Genomic DNA, 18613 nt, shown 5'->3' with positions numbered 1-18613 from the left:
CTGTATCTCAGTGGTGACTGTACAGCAACTAGTCCACCACTTAAATCAAAACAGAAAAAATTGAAAAACACTCAATACATTTTTTGTCACTGCAAGTGGAGCAACAGTAAAAAAAAAACCACCATATTAAAGGCAGTCCTTTTAGAAAATCACATTCTTGGAATATCATTTATTGTAGAAGAATGGCTTAACAATAAGGGAAAATACATTTTTATGACCAGTTAACAGTATCTTCCCACTGCAGTCTTTTACATCTATGAAAGACATGAAGATTGAAACAAAGGTGGGTATGTGATCTCTCCAACGTGCATTCAGTGTGTGTTCCAGCCGTAACAGATTAAATCTTTGTGCTGAATAAGTGACTGACAGGCACCACTTACGTAAACTTTCTTAACAGCTGGATACCTGTATCCAGTTTTTGTCACTATAATAGTAGTACTGCCATTGAAATTGTATGAAAAAGAAATTCAGAGTACCAGTTTTACGTAAAATTCTGTATTTTACTGATTCATCCACTTTCACCAGCAACATAGCACGCTACTGATAATTTGGCTTTTTGTACATACAATCAGCTGTCACAAACTTATAAGACACAAAACACTGTGTCAAAATCTTCCAGCTTCAGAAAGGAAAAACATTACAGTTATTATTGACAATCAGCAAGTCTGAGGTATCGGTAACAGCACAATAGTTCTTGAATAAAATAACTTAGGAACTTAAACTAAAGTAACCTGAGCTTTCATAGTTAAAGGATCTGGTTACTTCCACTGAGAAGCAAGTCATAATTATCAAAGAAGCAGAGAATTAATCACTCTCCAATATTCATGTCTGCGTATTTTGTTATCTACACATCTTTGGTCCCAGAAGCATACTATATAAATGGCAAATAGTGAAGTTTGCACTAACCATTTTTATCAAATACATGGCTGATGATAACAGAGACAATATTTTGTAGGGTACAGGAGATAACATGAAAAATACCAACTGAACTGGAAACACCAGATCAAAATCTACAGTGACATGCATTTTTATAACTTAACATTCAACAAATGTTTTTAAAAATAGCAATTTCTATAAACTATTTACAGAATATAAAATATGAAGCTATGCATAAATACAGCAAATCAGTCATTTTGTTTAAGTGGAGAGCAATTATCTTCGTACACATTTTCTTCAAACCAGTCTCTATTTTTCTCCAAGTATCTACAAAATGAGAAAACAATTTTAATTAAAACAGAGAAGAATGAATTGAACATAGAAATGTCAGCCATGTCACAATACTTTTTTCTTTGAACAGAAAAGTAGACGTCCACAAACGGGTAAAAAATGAGACATTATCGCTTTCTTACAAGGAATGTTAACTTCTATATTTGAGCAAAAGATGGTAGTTTATATTCAATATTTTATCCTTGATAATTTTGTACACTTGGGGTTAAAATGGATAAATATAAGTAATCTGTAGGTTGTGGGATGTATGTAACACGTGCTTTTGTCAATCCATCTCCTACATTATGGGCAGAAGGCTCTCTCTGCGTACACCGTTCTGTGTATACTGAGATGGCACACAGTTCCACAGTCTGTTACTGTCATGTTGGCTTAATTTTAGTTTTTACTACCCACTAAATTCCACACAGTCACATGGCTACATAATTAACAATGCATTGCTATTAGGTCAAAGAAGTATTCAGTTTTATTCAAAACCCACTGTTAAAGAATTAGTCACTAACATCTGAAGGGTACAGGGAAAAAGAGATTCAAAGCTCACTTTTGGTGAAAATTGAGATTCTAGTACTAATGGATTCTGTTTGTTGCACTACAGTCTAACAGCTTCATACACAGAGAAAACCATTCACAGTCCATAAAAAGTCAGTATAGAAGAAAAGTGCCCCAGGGAAAAATGAAGTCCCCTGTGAAATGGAGGGAGATGAGGGAGAATCAGAGTCCATGTACATTTTAAATGAAAATATTACCAGAGTTTATTGTTTTAAAAGCTGGTCAGCTACTATACTGTTGTTGAATGGCATCTAATTTTCTGATGTGCAGAAAGGCAGTTTGCATTTCGGCAGAAAATCAAGCAATGAGAATATTACAGCTGTTCATCAGAGAAGAGCAAAGGAAAGACCTAAACATGGTATACTTCTAGATGTGAGTGAACATAAGTGTGACGAGTTGCGAATGAACAAAAGTGTGACAAGCCATGTTCCTTGTGAATATAGCGAATGCAGGAAACAGCATTTCATGAAAATTTCAAAACATGAACATGATATACTAGTCTGGGAGTTCAATTTACTTGAAAACAAGAATTTACAGAGTGCACACTTGCATGCTCGTTTTCACTAATTTCAGTTTTGCCTGTGAGAAAAGAAGACCATGGAAACCACAAGAAAATGGCAATCTAAGAGACCACTATTACTGCTATGAGGTACGTGTACACAGGGACAGAAAATTTATTGAAATTCCTGTTTGTTACAAGGCCGTTATGAGTTTGCATGGTATAACAAGCCAGAATATGTTAACAATCAATAATCTCTTTGCACCACTGCTCTTGCTCTTACTAACAGCTGAGGTACTCATTCTACTAGACCCATGAAAAAGACAGCCAAGGCTGTTGCTAATTTAATGAAACATACAAATTCCCTTCAAGACTGTTCTTCTCACTATAGCCTTCAAGGTACATTTAAGATTTATCTACCTGAAAAATTAAACCTTAAAATATTGCATCAGATGTATACAGAGACATTTCTAGAGTTCTCCCGTTTCTTATGAATGTTATTGGAACATAATTCAGATGAAATTTAGTACTACTTTTGGGTACCCAATGTCAGATACTTGCTCTGCAAGCAATGAATCTAAAGCAAAAAGTTCTCTCTTCTTGCAGCAAAATTAAATGATAGCAGTAGAGCAGAAGAAGTAGATAAAGAAATTAAGCAGCTAGAAACTCTTAATTTACTATGTAAGAAGGATGCTGAAGTCATCTGTCAGTGAAAATGTGGAGCAAAAATTAAAGTTACGTGAAGTCATGAACATAGGGCAATAGGCATAGATACATGAAAAATCTTACAGCGCCTAATGTTAGCGCTAATGATGTATACTACAAGTGACAGCTGTCCTTTTACATGTTTACTGCATATGTTTTTACTTCAGGAGAAGGATACTTTCATACCTACAACAGGACCACAGCCAAAAAGGAGTTGATGACGTTGGAACAAAGTTATTACACCTTTGCTTTTATCATTCTTCAGTACTTTATTTGCACTTTTTTGTGATTCTTGCCCTGGGGACATTCCATCCTGGATTTTCCATATGTCATTATTCAGCTATCCATGCAACAGATTTGAATCAATCAAAGTAACCTTTCCTATTACAGGGCAGTTACATAGAATGTGACAAAGTTACATATTTATTAAATCAAAAAGCCCACACTGAAACAATCAGCGATTGGAATGAGCACGTCACAAGATGCCACAGAAACTATTCCCTTCAACGTCATCAAGTGTGGCCAAGAAAAGTTCTAATCGTGTTCTTCATTTCTCAGTAAAGAACACAGAAATAAATGTCCAATGACGTCCAATGAGTCCTGTGTTGTTGCCATGCACAAATTCAAAACAAGCCAAAACCTTCATATTTAAGTTTAATTCCACTCTCCAACCTGCAATACCTGAAGAAATTCTGTTTGAAAATGCGCTTTTTTCCCCAAGATTACCCAGTCAACAATGACTAATTTGGTGCAAACATTGAAAAATTAATTTCATTGATGTTTTATAAGTATTAATTGTTTACATTTTTTTTAAGACAAACAGTTACATATAATGCAACCCATTCTAGAAAGTAAGTGGTCTATGATTGTTTTTGATTGTAAAGATGTGTACCTTCACTTTTCATTGTTAATAAACAAATCCCTATACCACATGACACTAATTTAAGGGTCTATTAGAGAAACACCTTGAGAATTATTCTAAATAGGTTTTCTGTATGTCTGATACATTTTATCTGCGCAGTTTTTTAACTTCAAATTAAATTACTGCAAAATATTAGAAACTGGACTACAATTGTTTTTCCCTTGTATCCTTCATTTGCTTTATAGCGGTTTTATTTGAGTAAAAGTGTTACATTATTCTTCAGTGTTGAGTACATTGAAGTGGATGATGGCAGCTCAGAACAAACAACAAAAGTCAGCTCCATAGGTAATGTTTAATGGAACTTTTTTCTGCTGCTGATAAGAGGGTCAGTACGTCATTGAAGGTGCCTTCTCTGAATAGATATTCTGAGTTCAGTTTAACATAAATTTAAATTGTCTGACATGCTTGGATGCAATTCTTTTTCTTTGTGTTGTTCAACTTCAGATCAATATCACAAGTTAAGATGTTTTCTTCAATTCAGGCGTATATCCAACATATGAGAAAGAGTGCACATCCAACATCTGAAGTCAGAATGATACTGGAATAGGAACTCTAGGGTAGAGAATGTTAAGAATGAAATCAACACACTAGCAAAGGATGTGTCTGCCTCCACTTCACAATGAAGCAAATGAATAAACAACAACAACAAAAAAGAAAATACTGAGCTTGAAGAGGAAAAGAGACATAAAAATAAACAGAAGGGAGGGAAAACAAAGTGCAAGCCAAGCAATGGAAAGAAATTGCACAAATGTAGATTTAAGCGCAAAGAGGTTTTTATGGACAGTGCCCCGTATGTTGCTAACTTTATCTCAATGAGACAGCCTTAGATTTAGTATTAGAGTGTGATGTATTCTATGTTGTCTACTACTCATTACATTGTATCCATTGGCGTCCCGAAGTGGGGCGAGGGGGAAGGACAGTGTGCAAGAGGAGGTTGCTGTGTTCTGTGCCATGTCGAGAACAATGAACTCGTCAGTCCTCTAGTGGTGCAGAGCAGCTACCTACTGTATGTCAGTATCACCAGAAATTTGGAGATAAGGCTCACAAGTGCACCTCAATTTCCACTTATCCAAATGACAGCGGAACTCTGACATTTGCCTCCGATTGCTGGTCAAGCTCTCAGCATCTCTTTTTCAGTGATCAGAAGACTACGAAAATTTCTTGTAGGCACTGGCTCAGGCTTTTGCATGTATCCATGGACATTACAACTGTTGGCCATCAACTTTGTTCTGTCTTTCTGCCACAGATAATTCACCTATAGCGACTTATGGTACACAATGTATTGAGATGGACTCTGAAATTCCATAGTGCAGTCCAATGCTGACTCCAGGCTGCAAGGGCTGTCATTCTGTTTTGCATACTTGCATGACATCTTCATTTTTTCAGCCATTGCAGTACAGTACCAGCAACATTTGATCAAAATTTTTAAACGCTTGTAACAGAACAGCTTGTGTGTTTTTGGTAAGCCACAGATTACTTTGTTGTTGTTGTTGTTGTTGTTGTTTTCATCGTCTTGAGTCCAAAGACTGGTTTGATGCAGCTCTCCATCCTATGCTACTCTATCCTGTGCAAGCTTCTTCATCTCCGAGCAACTACTGCAACGTACATCCTTCTGAATCTGCTTACTGTATTCATCTTTTGGTCTCCCTATCTGATTTTTATCCCCCATGCTTCCCTTCAATACTAAACTGGTGATCCCTTGATGCCCCAGAATGTGTTCTATTAATTTATCCCTTCCTCTAGTCAGGTTATACCACTATTTCATGTTCTCCCCAATTATATTCAGTACCTCCTCATTAGTTATGTGATCTACCCATCTAATCTTCAGCATTCTTCTATAGCAGCACATTTCAAAAGCTTCTATTCTCTCCTTGTGTAAACTGTTTACTGCCCTTGTTTCACTTCCATGTGTGGCTGCACTCCACACAAATACTTTCAGAAAAGACTTCCGTACACTTAAATCTATACTCAATGTTAACCAAATTCTCTTCACAAAAGCTTTTCTTGCCATTGCCAGTCTAATTCCCTCAGCGTCACCTGATTTATCTCTACTACATTCTATTATCATCATTTTGCTTTTGTTGATGTTCATCTTATATTTTCCTTTCTAAGACACTGTCCATTCTATTCAACTGATTTTCCAAGTCCTTTGCTGTCTCTGAGAGAATTACATCATCAGCAAACTTCAAAGTTTTTTGGACTTTAATCCTTACTCCAATTTTTTTTGTTTCCTCTATTGCTTGCTCAATATGCAGACTGAATTACATCAGGTATAGACTATAACCCTGTCTTGCTCTCTCTCAATCACTGCTTCCCTTTCATGACCCTCAACTCTTATAACTGCCATTTGGTTTCTGTAGAAATTGTAAATAGCCTTTCACTCCCTGTCTTTTACCCCTGCCACCTTTAGAATTTGAAAGAAATTTTTCCTGTCAACATTGTCAAAAGGTTTTTCACAGTCAACAAATATTTCCTTCTGTCACTTAATTTTATCAGAAGGGGGATTGCCACTAGACAGTAGAAGCCGTTATGAAAATTCCACAGCCAGACACCAGCAAAGACTTATGCTGTTTCTTGAGAGTGCTGACTTGCAAGAACTGTTGACTGGAGCACTTCTTGGGACCTACAATTAACAAGGGCAGTGCGCGGAAAGGGTCTCACTGATTGGGCTCAACTGCGCGACCAGAAGCAGGTAGATATGACCCTTTTAAGTTCCTTGAATATCTTGCCTGAGTGGTCTATAAGTAAAGAGAAAACGCTCTCTAAGCATTTACATGTAGACATGAGTAAGTTTTGAGCAACAACTGTCTTGTCTGTGGCATGGCACAGAGATTAAGCCCACTGACTCTTGACTTGATAACTCTGGTTTGATCCGAGCTGCTACTGTGGTTTTCTTTTTTTTTTTCTTCATTATTTTATTTCATTCCTTGCAATGCCAATGTCCTTGGTTGTAATGTTCTCGATGTCACTTCTTCATAATAGCCTCGTGGATCCTGAAATCTTTCCAATGTTTCAGAGTTGGTGAATGGAATTTTGTCATTTCTAGTGACAATTTGTTTTATTTCTTCCCACCAAATTAACAGAAAATTATGCAAAAGGATTGTCACAAGTGGGCTTGCATGTGTTTGCCTTCAGTGTCAGTGCAGTATGGTATTCTGTCAGATGCATGAACCAGTTGGAGATTTTCCAGATGCAATAGCATGCTTTGCACACATACAGATCGACATAGTAGGCCACTCTCTCCATAAAATGGTCAGCATTATTTATTAACTGCAATTCATTGATTCCTCTTTGGCCAGAAATTATGTCAGTCGAGAACATATTGATAGAAATGCTGGCCTTTGCCTTTGTGTCAAACAGGATTTCATGATTTGGTAGTCTGCTGCTGCACATCATCAAAGACCACAGCTGGCAATTTGGGTCTGAGTTATTTACACAACTTAGTAAATATTGTTACACTCTCAATCATAGTGAGCAATGGCATGATAGAATATTGGCACCATTCTTGAAAGGCTGCACTGATGTGTCATGATACTAGCTGGACAACTGCCCTACCCATGATTTTGCTTTGACTTTGCACCACAGACGACCTGGACTTTGAATCATTGCTCACAGAGCTTGTGTATTGCAAGGCACTTCGAATGACTGGCAAGTTCATTGACTCCAGTTCCATGCAATTACCTGACCACGACCAATCAGACGTCAATCATCACCTGATGGAAAATATCACATGCATTCACCCTCGTCAAGCATCAAGGCATGGAATGGCACCTACCTGTGAGCATTACGACTTGCAAACTCACTTGCATGTTATGTTACAAACAGTGTCCAATCATTGCTATACATCAGCCCATATTCATTAATCAAAAGACGAGCACGAACTCTTGACACAGTGCAGCCAGACTGTGGATACCAATTGCACTTGATGGGAGCTGAAATCTGGCATGGGTAAGGAGGTGGCATGGGGCAAGAAGGGAGAGGCATGAGAGGGCAGGGACGGGGGAAGGAGTAGTGCTGCTTCTGGGCACAAGCAGGAATGCAGTGTGGACAGGATACGGCTGCTGTGCTGCTAGGTTTCTGTGTGTGTGTGTGTGTGTGTGTGTGTGTGTGTGTGTGTGTGTGTGTGTGTGTTCCTACATCAGAAGAAGGCATTTTGACTGAAAACATAAATGCACACCAATGGTGAGTAGCAATCTGTTCTTTTCATAATATTGTCGTACTTTTGTGTGTTAAAAGTTTATTATTCCTGGTACATGAGTGTTCATATTTTGTGTTCAAGTTGTTAAAAGTTTATAATTCCTGGTACAGGACTGTTCATATTTTGTGTTCTAGTTTTGGTCAGGCAACTATAACACGAAAATATGTTTACTTCATATGGTTAACACTTAGCCATACTGATTATGAAGAATGGATGTTAGTAGTTTACAGAGCGAATTGCTAGAAACGACGAGGTTTTGTTATGTGTCTTCCTTTACTGTTAGTATGATTAGTAACTGCAAAATTACATACTCCTTATGTTACCACTAGGAAATAAAACCAAACCGGATTCTTTATTCAAACCAAATAGGAAATGCAAAGAAAAAGGAGCCAAGAGTAAATATGAGAAACGTTGGTTAAATGATGGATAAAATAAAAGCCTGCCTCAGTCTCAATCTTATAATGAATAGCATGACACTTGTACTGACCATGTTCATTTACATTATCTGATGTAGGCAGCAGCAGTTTAGTTTTGTATTTGCTAGAAGAAATTTCAGTTTTTTCCTCACCCACGAGGGAAACATTCCACGTGGGAAAAATATATCTAAAAACAAAGATGATGTGACTTACCAAACGAAAGTGCTGGCAGGTCGATAGACACACAAACACAAACATACACACAAAATTCAAGCTTTCGCAACAAACGGTTGCTTCATCAGGAAATAGGGTTCAAATGGTTCAAATGGCTCTGAGCACTATGGGACTCAACATCTTAGGTCATAAGTCCCCTAGAACTTAGAACTACTTAAACCTAACTAACCTAAGGACATCACACACACCCATGCCCGAGGCAGGATTCGAACCTGCGACCGTAGCAGTCCCGCGGTTCCGGACTGCAGCGCCAGAACCGCTAGACCACCGCGGCCGGCAAGGAAATAGGGAAGGAGAGGGAAAGACAAAAGAATGTGGGTTTTAAGGGAGAGGGTAAGGAGTCATTCCAATCCCGGGAGCGGAAAGACTTACCTTAGGGGGGAAAAAAAGGACAGGTATACACTCACACACACACACATATCCATCCGCACATACACAGACACAAGCAGTCCTTTTTTTCCCCCCTAAGGTAAGTCTTTCCGCTCCTGGGATTGGAATGACTCCTTACCCTCTCCCTTAAATGTAATGTCTGCTCGTGTCTGTGTATGTGCGGATGGATATGTGTGTGTGTGTGTGTGTGTGTGTGTGTGTGTGTGTGTGTGTGTGTGCGTGCGCGAGTGTATACTTTTCCCCCTAAGGTAAGTCTTTCCACTCCTGGGATTGGAATGACTCCTTACCCTCTCCCTTAAAACCCACATCTTTTCGTCTTTCCCTCTTTCCTGATGAAGCAACCGTTTGTTGCGAAAGCTTGAATTTTGTGTGTGTGTGTGTGTGTGTGTGTGTGTGTGTGTGTGTGTGTGTCTATCAACATACCAACGCTTTCGTTTGGTAAGTTACATCATCTTTGTTTTTTTATTTATGGTTAGACCATGAAGAGCATATAGAAAACCACCACCACCTTACATCAGAATAGGGAAGACTGGTCAGTTTAAATTATTTCCAATTCACCTCTCTTTGAAGATAAGTGTGACACTGCAGACCAGTTCAACCTAGTGAAACTGAGACGTTGTGATTGATATTTATCCAACTATAAAAACCTATTTTTTCCATTCATTTTATGTACTTGTGTTACAGACATGTTAACATTGACCCTCCTTGGGGTTGTGGTATGTCTTCCTAATGCTCCTGGGTCATGTTGGGTTCCAGGGACTTCTAATGACGATTACTATTATTTTTGCTAAGACGGTAACGTAATGTTTGCTGGGCAACACAAGCAGAAGGTGTGGTGATAGCTATTGCAAATGTCCTGTTTCAAAGAATAGTTACTTCCAATACTTCAGAGCTAACAATTTTCAGTTGCTTAGGTTTATTAATTTTGACTCTGAGGCACACATATAGCTGCAGAATACCAATAAGAGAATATTGTTAAAACGATACTGAAGATACACGTGCGAGTTTGACATATTAAATACATGTATTTCTTACTATAAATCATGTTTAATAACATGTGCTGCAGAATATGATTTTGAAACATGTTGGGCAGATGTTTTCACCTTGCCCCTCATCTTTACTATCCCATGAATAGGATGGTTGTCCCTCTGCTGTACAGTACTTTGTGCTTGGGCATTATGTGACTGCAGTGGAGTAGATCAAGTTACAAACAACCACTGCATATGAACGTTTAAAATCTGTAATTTCACAGGATCATAGCTGTGCACTGTCAGAATTGTGGCCCAGATTTTCACACGGTATCAAATGCTGAGGCTGGTGTCTTACATATACGTTTTTTCCCCCTGAAAATATGAGGTCAAGTTAGTGGTGTTTCCTTGCGAAACATGATTCTACACTTCCTGCAAAACTAGATGATATTTTCTACGAAAAGCTTCCAAGGGCTTATCACCCAATAGAGCATGAAGCAGTACTAGCTTTATAATGGAAGAAGCAGTGTCATCTGCAGAGCCTGTAGAAATAATTCAGCTCAAAATAAGGAGAAGCAGCGAGAGCCGACACCCAGTTCATTTAACTGGATTATCACCTTCCAGGTGTCACCATTATCCATCACGATTGCATTGGTGTGCATTCACACCTGTCTACAAGCCCACAGCCAGACTGCCTCCAAACTGCTGTCATCTGAACGAATATTTATTCCACTTCTTTCACACAGAGCTTCACTACAAATGATTGAAAGTCTGAGGTCACTATTAACACTGCACGCAAAGTAATTAATATTCAACATAAATAGTAAAGGTCCCAACACACTTCCCTGGGGCACACCCGAATTTACTTCTATATCTGTCTATGACTCTCCATCCACGATACTTGCTGCCAGAAATCCTCACACTGGCTCAGTTTTAGTTTCAGTGAAGACAGTACTTCATACATTTTGGTGAGGGAGATCAGTGTAACACAGTCAGGCAACAGAAAAATCTGTGGTAAAAATTAATAATTTCCTAAATTTTTTTGTTATTACATTCACTAACGAACTCTAAAATAAAATAAATTTATGATAACTAGATAGTATATCCCCTTGAAATGGAAAACTAGATGTAACACATATGTTAGTAAAATATATGCTACTGTTTTTAAATCGCAAACACCAACTAGCTACATATTCAGGGTGTATACATGGACAAGGAAAAAAATTTCCCGGTTGAAAATACACTTTTCCTTGCCACTGTAAAATCTATCAGTACTTTGAATGTTTATGGTTTTATACGGCGACGTAGAATTTCCCGGCACTTTAGAAAACTAAACTAAGGGGGGGTGGGGGGGAACACGTTTTGGAAAGATCTTGGATGTGCAGCAGCAACATGTACGCTGCATAGTTTCGTGTTGTGAAGGTGTAACTTCGAATTCCACCAAACACCGCATGTTACTTTCCAAAGCATTGAAATCGAGACTGCGACGCGCTTTTGTAAGCCAGTATCATAGCTCATGTCACGTGATCTCGCCAGCTGAAGACAGCATAGAACACGTGATGTAGTCAGCCTATAGCAAGATCACTCATAAGTAGTGCGAAAATACAAATAGGAAAAGTTAATGGTTTAAATTAATATACATAGTGTTGCTACAAGAAAAACAAAGCTTTCACATATAATCGTGGTCTCTAAGATTAATAAGCTGCAACAGAAGCTAAGCTTCCACATATAATGTTGATCTTTTTAGCGCTGTTACACTTTGAGATGTATCACACAAATGTGCCAGTAAAATGTTTAATAACGACGTAAATTTCTGATCTTCTGGGCTCGAAATTCTTCTAGATGATTGTCCTCAAAGAGTTGATTTTTAATTGAGAGTCAAACGCTCTGTGATTTAAGAAATTCATCGTACATGGCTCTGAGCACTATGGGACTTAACATCTATGGTCATCAGTCCCCTAGAACTTAGAACTACTTAAACCTAACTAACCTAAGGACATTACACAACACTCAGTCATCACGAGGCAGGTAACATCCCTGACCCCGCCGGGAATCGAACCCGGGAATCCGGGCGCGGGAAGCGAGAACGCTACCGCACGACCACGAGCTGCGGACTCATCATACATTCTCGCACATAGTTCATCTTGTGTAAAAGGAAATTTACTTTTAAAAAGGAACGTTTTTCAAACCACCATTTGCAATATTTTCCCGTGATGTGTGAGAAATTGATTTGTTTCAGCAGTTGTCAGAGAGCGCCAGATAACAGGCGCCCCTGCTCTTGCGCAGCTACGACGCAGGAAGCTTGTATGTTCGTACGTGTAAAACATTAAAAGATTTTGCGCTATGTCACAAAAGAATCAAGACATCAGAGGATACTTCAAGAGTATCGGAATTTCGTGAACCATACTAAAATGCATAATTCGGCTTAAAGTGCACATTCGTATGTCCAGATTCGGATGTAAATTTTCCTGAGTACCACTACTGTATTGTCTCATGTTTGGTTCTTTATTATGGCATAATGCCATGCGAGCTAGAAAATGGAAAACGTGCACTTGAAATGCAGCGAACAGTTGAAACTAACCAAAAGTGCGAAATTAAACACTTCGTTTCAAATAAATTGACTGCCTCATTGCTAAAGATTAATAAAAGTCAAATCTCTTTAGCAAACCCACAAAAATAACTTCATTAGGCGATTAATGCTTGACTGTCAGAAAAGTGGAAAAAATTTTAGCGTTCCGTAAACATGCGAACGTATTTTAATTCATTTGATAGCTCCCGGCCACAGAAATCCGTTTCGTTTTCATTTAATGTGAGAGCAATAAATGAAGAGGAAACAGCAAAATCACTAAACGTAAACACGGGTCACGTGGAGACTACCCACCTCCCCCCCCCCCCCCCCCCCCCACCCAAAAAAAAAGGCTCTGAGCACTATGGGAAGGCAGGATTCGAACCTCCCCACTACAGCTCAAACTGCTCTGAGCATCAGCCCCGGATCTACGACGTTTCCGAACCGGGGCAATATTAGGTAGTGGCGCCCAGACACACATCCGTAGGCAGAAGCGGGAGAAGGTATTACTCATACGCGACTCAACTGCGTATGCGCAAGAACGCGCCCGCAACTGCTCAAACGAATCTAATGTAAACAGCTGTGACGGCACGCTCATCGGAGACACTTTGTTGTTAGGAAGCAATGCATAGTCTTCCTGAAGCATTTGACACACTTAGCTGTTGGCAGATGCTTGTATGAGCACCATGTTTTGCTGTTGTATATGGCGCATTTCCTTTGAGTCTTAAGTTTTATTTTCGTTCACTTTTTCCCCTCGTTCGTGTTTTGTTGCTGCAGTATTATTCTGCAGAAGCGGGATGCAGTAATATCCTTTGTTGGAGTATTGATTCTTACCAGTCAAAATCACAAAAATTTAACTGAAAACTAAAATAACAGATTCCCGGAATTCTAAAATATTCCCAGTTTTCTCCCGGATAACTTCTAAAAAAATTCCATTTACTTGCACTGATATACACTGAAATTCAGAGTGATCTATTTTTTGGCAGTAAATATGAATCACCAACACTGAGTTACTACAACACACCTAACTTCCAAAAATTTTCTAATTTATACTTTTGGTCTGAAAATTTTACGACAGTACGACTTTGTTGTGGCACTCACAAATGTTCAAAACATCACAATGTCTCACAATACAAATGAGTACTGATGCAATCAATGAAAAGTTATGCACAGAAGCAACATGAACAGTAAAATATGCAAATCTAGAATCTCACATCGGCATATGAATCTGGCAAATGCAATCTCTGAAAATTCTGTATTCAGGTTCACATATAAACAAACATGCCAATTGCATTGATTTTTTAATTAGCCGATTCTGTGACAACTTTCACACAGGAATGCCAAGGATTAACACTAGTGTCAGTTTATCTCCAAGGTATATTATATTACAAGAGCCGTACTTAAAAGTCTTGAGTGACTTATTGTTAAAATTACAATTCCAACAACATAACAGAAACCACTCCAGGATTGGAAACTGCAGAATTTACAACACACGTTGACATATTTTGATGTCACTACTGTCTATTACATAACCACAGATGGTACTTTCAAAATGGGCACTAGCAATGTTTCTTTTTGCTATTGAAATTCACCTCATCCATAAAGGGCCTATGTACATGTCTGCACGGGTGCCAGCAGTGTTAGGAGAAGGGTGAAACATTTCAAAGATGGAACACGAGTAACTGAGATAAGCCAAATACAGGTGGCCTTCTAACTGCCTCTGTGGAAACCAAGAAGGGAAGTATTGAGTTCATTAGAGGAAACAGCCATAGCACAGTGCATTATGGTACAGAGCAGTGCAAGATATGATTCAAAACACGTCTTATTAAAAATTTTATGCCCATTGGATCTCAAGTTTATTGATTGAAGGGGTGAAGATCACAAACTTCAGAGGGAAACCATCACCCAAAGGCTCCCCATAGACCCTACTAGGCAACCTCTGACAACCATCTTTTCAGTTCTGTTATGAAACTGATGTGAGACCAATGCTATGTGATGGTGGAGGATTTTCAGCAAATAGTGCATCTTGGTACGAGGGTGAGTAACATGAAAACCTTAAATTTGTAATAACAAATCGAAATTTCGCGCCATTATCCTGCAAGTTGTAAGCATTCTACAAACAGCGTGCAGAATGGCCTGTAGGTGGCAGCATAGTGCAGATGCACGCATACTGTCTCAGTATCAGTATAAAGATGGCCGCCCCACCTGCGACTTACACCAAGGAAGAACAGCATTCTGTTATTTGGTTTTTGCGTAGTGAAGGTGTGAAACCTATTGAAATTCATCGACAAATGAAGGTTCAGTAGGGTGATGCATGTTTGTCACAGCAGCAAGTCTATGAATGGAGTAGGAAGTTCGCAAATGGTGTGACTTCGGTGGAAGATGCTCCTCGTCCAGGTCAGGCACAATGAGTTGTGACTCCACAGAACATTGTAGCAGTTGAAGCCATAGTGAAGGAAAATCGCCATCATATTTACAGATTAGTCATGGGTCAGCACACCACATTGTGCATGATGTGCTCCAGTTTCACGAAGTGTCTGCAAGATGGGTGCCACGACAGCTGACTCCTGAAATGAGAGAACAACGTGTTGATGCTTCTGAAGAACTTCTTTGGAGCTTTGAATGAGAAGGTGATGGCTTCCTTGCAAGAATCGTTACTGGGGATGAAACCAGGGTTCACTTCCACCAACCGGAAACGAAGAGAGCGAGCAAGGAATGATGCCATTCATCACCAAAACCAAAGAAGTTTTGGGATGAAAAAGGCGTCAATTTGGAGCATTACATGCCTAGAAGAACCACTGTCACTAGTGCATCATACACAGATCTCCTAAAAAAAATCATCTGTGGCCTGCAATCAAATCAAAGCGACGTGGATTGCTGTCAGCAGGTGTCCTTTTGCAACATGACAATGCAAGGCCCCATACTGCCCATACAACAGTTGGAAAAATCACATACGTGCATTTTGAATGTCTTCTTCATCCACCATACTCACCAGACCTTGCCCCAAGTGATTTCCAGATGTTTGGACCACTCAAAGACGCAATGGGAGGAAAGAAGTTCCGTTAGGAAAGAAGTTCCGTTCTGATAAAGAGGTATGCCATGCGGTGCATGAGCGGTTGCACTGACTACCAAAAGAATTTTTTACTAAAGGACTTTATGCACTTTGTAAGTGCTGGAGATCTTGCATTGAGCATGGGGGAGATTATGTTCAAAAGAGATACAGCTCTGTACCAATTCTGCACAATAAATAATATTTAAAAAAATATTGAAGGTTTTCATTTGACTCACCCTCATATTTGGGAAGATGGAGAAAAAGAGTTCTATTGTGAGGATATTTTCAAACTCGCAGAATGAAAAAGTGTGCAAAGAATTTGAGACTATGTTGCAAACTGACAAAGCATGTAGATTAAGATGATGTAGTGCTTTGTCTAAAAAATAAAGACTGAAAATAACAAAAATTGTTGCTCACTCAGTATGGCCATCTTACTACTGGATTCTAATTACAGAAATTTTTCTCCTGCTTTTAAGTATACTCTGTTATTTACTTTAACAATATGACAATGTACCTGTATACTCTACTTAAACACTGCTTTCCCAAACACATACTGGGAAAGAGTTCTTTCAAGGAAGTTTTTTATGTATAGAAAGTATACCTTTCAGAACCCTGTTATAAACACATTGTCCATATGAGCATTTTATGAAACCATCCAAAATTATATTCATTTTTGGTGCCAGTCGCTGTTAACCACATAGCTGTGTCTATAATTTTTTTCTTAAATATTTTCACTATAATTTTCTCTTTTCCACACAAATATTTTGACAGGCCAGCTCAATCTGTCAATATCATTAAATGTAAAACTTCCGCCATTGTAATCGTATCACTATTTAATGTACATAATATCTAATCTTTCTAATTTACTTCATGTCACATTACTATGTTCTCCTTTTTTATATTTAAATACCAGGTCCACAAGTCACATGAGAGTAAGATTGGTGCAGGCTTCAAATTTATTTCTTATTAATATTTATTAACCCAACAAAGAAGACTACTTTCCAAATGGCATATACAAAGAGTCAATGGATTCAAACCCATTTTAAAATTATTAAATACAATCACACGACAGTTTTTCTGTTTCAACTCCTTTGGTTACAATGGAGGAAAACAACAGAGCGACTCAACACTTTTAATAGTGCCTCACTGATGAAATTTGTTAGAACAGATTAGATAATGGACCAAAGCCTAGTAAATCTTAAAACATTCAAAGTGCCCATTGTGCATTGCAGATGAAAGAATTAAATGAAGAAACAAAGCCAACAAACAATTTTATTCAGGAAGCTCTGAAGCTTTACAATGATTAGGCATACTCTCCTATGGCAATGAAGATTAACAACTGCAAATAATCAAACTTTGTTGGCAGTAACAATATTATGAAAAGCAAAGTTGCTACTCACCATACAGCAGAGATGCTGAGTCACAGATAGGCGCAACAAAAAGACTGTCACAAATAAAGCTTTCAGCCAGTAAGACCTTTGGCAAAAATAGACAACACACATTCACACACACGCAAATGCAGCTCACACACACACAACTGCAGTCTCAGGGAACTGAAACCACACTGTGAGCAGTAGCACCAGTGCATGATGGGAGTGGCAACTGAGTAGGGGTAAGGAGGAGGCTGCGGCAGGGAGGGGGAGGGATAGTAGGATAGGGGTGGCTGGCAGTGAAGTGCTCCAGGTTAAACGGAGGGGAGAAGAGAGGGGGGGGGGGGGGGGGAGGGTAGCGGAAAAGGAGAGCAGTAAAAAGACTGGGTGTGATGGTGGAATGAGGGCTGTGTAGTACTCAAATGGGACTAGGGAAGGGGCTGGATGGGTGAGGACAGTGACTAACAAAGGCTGAGGCCAGGATGATTCGGGAATGTAGGATGTACTGCAGCAGAAGTTCCCATCTGTGCAATTCAGAAAAGCTGGTGTTGGTGGGAAGGATCCATATGGCACAGGCTGTGAAGCAGTCATTGAAATGAAGGGTGTCATGTCGGGCAGTGTGCTCAGCAACCCCCACCCAGTCGCCACACCCATCACGCACTGGTGCTACTGCTCGCAGTGTTGTTTCAGCTGCCTGAGACTGCAGTCTCGTGTGTGTGTGTGTGTGTGTGTGTGTGTGTGTGTGTGTGTGTGTGTGTGTGTGTGCGCGCGCGCGCGTGCGCCTTATTGGCCAAAAACTTTATTTGTGACAGTCTTTTCGTTGTCCGTATCTGCAACTCAGCATCTCCGCTATACGGCGAGTAGTAACTTTCCTTTTCATAGTATTGTTACATTCCATCCTAGACTTCCCATTGTTTGATTTTTGTATGCAGTAATATTTTTTACGTGGTGTCAGATTAAGTAATTCTTAATAGATTTTTTTATAATTTAAGTAACAAACAACACACAAAATGTTTGTGTAATTTAATTATCAGAGATGTTAAGAAGTATAAGCATACCTCAGAATCATTTGTAAATGCTGCAATACTATTTTATGTTTCTTTGCTGGAATATTTGTGTTCAGAAGATGACTTGGAAGTATCACTGGAAAATAGGAAACAAATTACCTTTTTAGAAATAATTTGAAATACTTACTGTTTAGTAATAAAAAATGATAATTTCTAGCAATATTATTTACAAGAATTATTAAATAGTTACATGCATCTTACCTAACAATCGTGCTAAATGGACAGCACCATAGATAAGTGAAGGCATAACAGGCTTTTCAGTGTATAGTGAGTCTGGCACTAGCTGCCATTCTGACAGATGAGGTAACAGACACTTCAATGCAGAATGACTATCTCCCTGAGTCATTCCTTCTGCTGATGATACATTTGTCATTAATCTCCGAGATGAATGTTTTGAGCTGACACTCGTGATACTGGGGGTAAAAAAGCACAATTTACAATAGTTAAAATTAA

General features: G+C 38.9%; 1 protein-coding gene across 2 annotated transcripts in view; it reads right to left on the bottom strand.

Annotated features, from left to right (window-relative positions):
- Window positions 1-202: 202 nt before the first annotated feature.
- The window catches only part of LOC126457429 (male-specific lethal 3 homolog), a 149215-nt gene continuing 130804 nt past the window's right edge, over window positions 203-18613 (bottom strand). The window contains exons 9-11 of one of the 2 annotated variants that reach the window (XM_050093699.1): window positions 18362-18573; window positions 18152-18236; window positions 203-1203 (exon numbers count right to left, since the gene is read on the bottom strand). In XM_050093699.1, coding sequence (XP_049949656.1) covers window positions 1125-1203; window positions 18152-18236; window positions 18362-18573 — 376 coding nt within the window. In that variant the 3' untranslated portion in view covers window positions 203-1124. The remainder of the gene's footprint in view (window positions 1204-18151; window positions 18237-18361; window positions 18574-18613) is intronic. The other variant, XM_050093700.1, reaches the window with a different exon arrangement.

Source organism: Schistocerca serialis, chromosome 2, assembly GCF_023864345.2.
Source record: "Schistocerca serialis cubense isolate TAMUIC-IGC-003099 chromosome 2, iqSchSeri2.2, whole genome shotgun sequence".
NCBI classification, from domain to species: Eukaryota; Metazoa; Arthropoda; class Insecta; order Orthoptera; family Acrididae; genus Schistocerca; species Schistocerca serialis.
The sequence above is the reverse complement of the archived record's forward strand: the minus strand, read 5'-3'. Positions and strand labels throughout refer to the sequence as shown.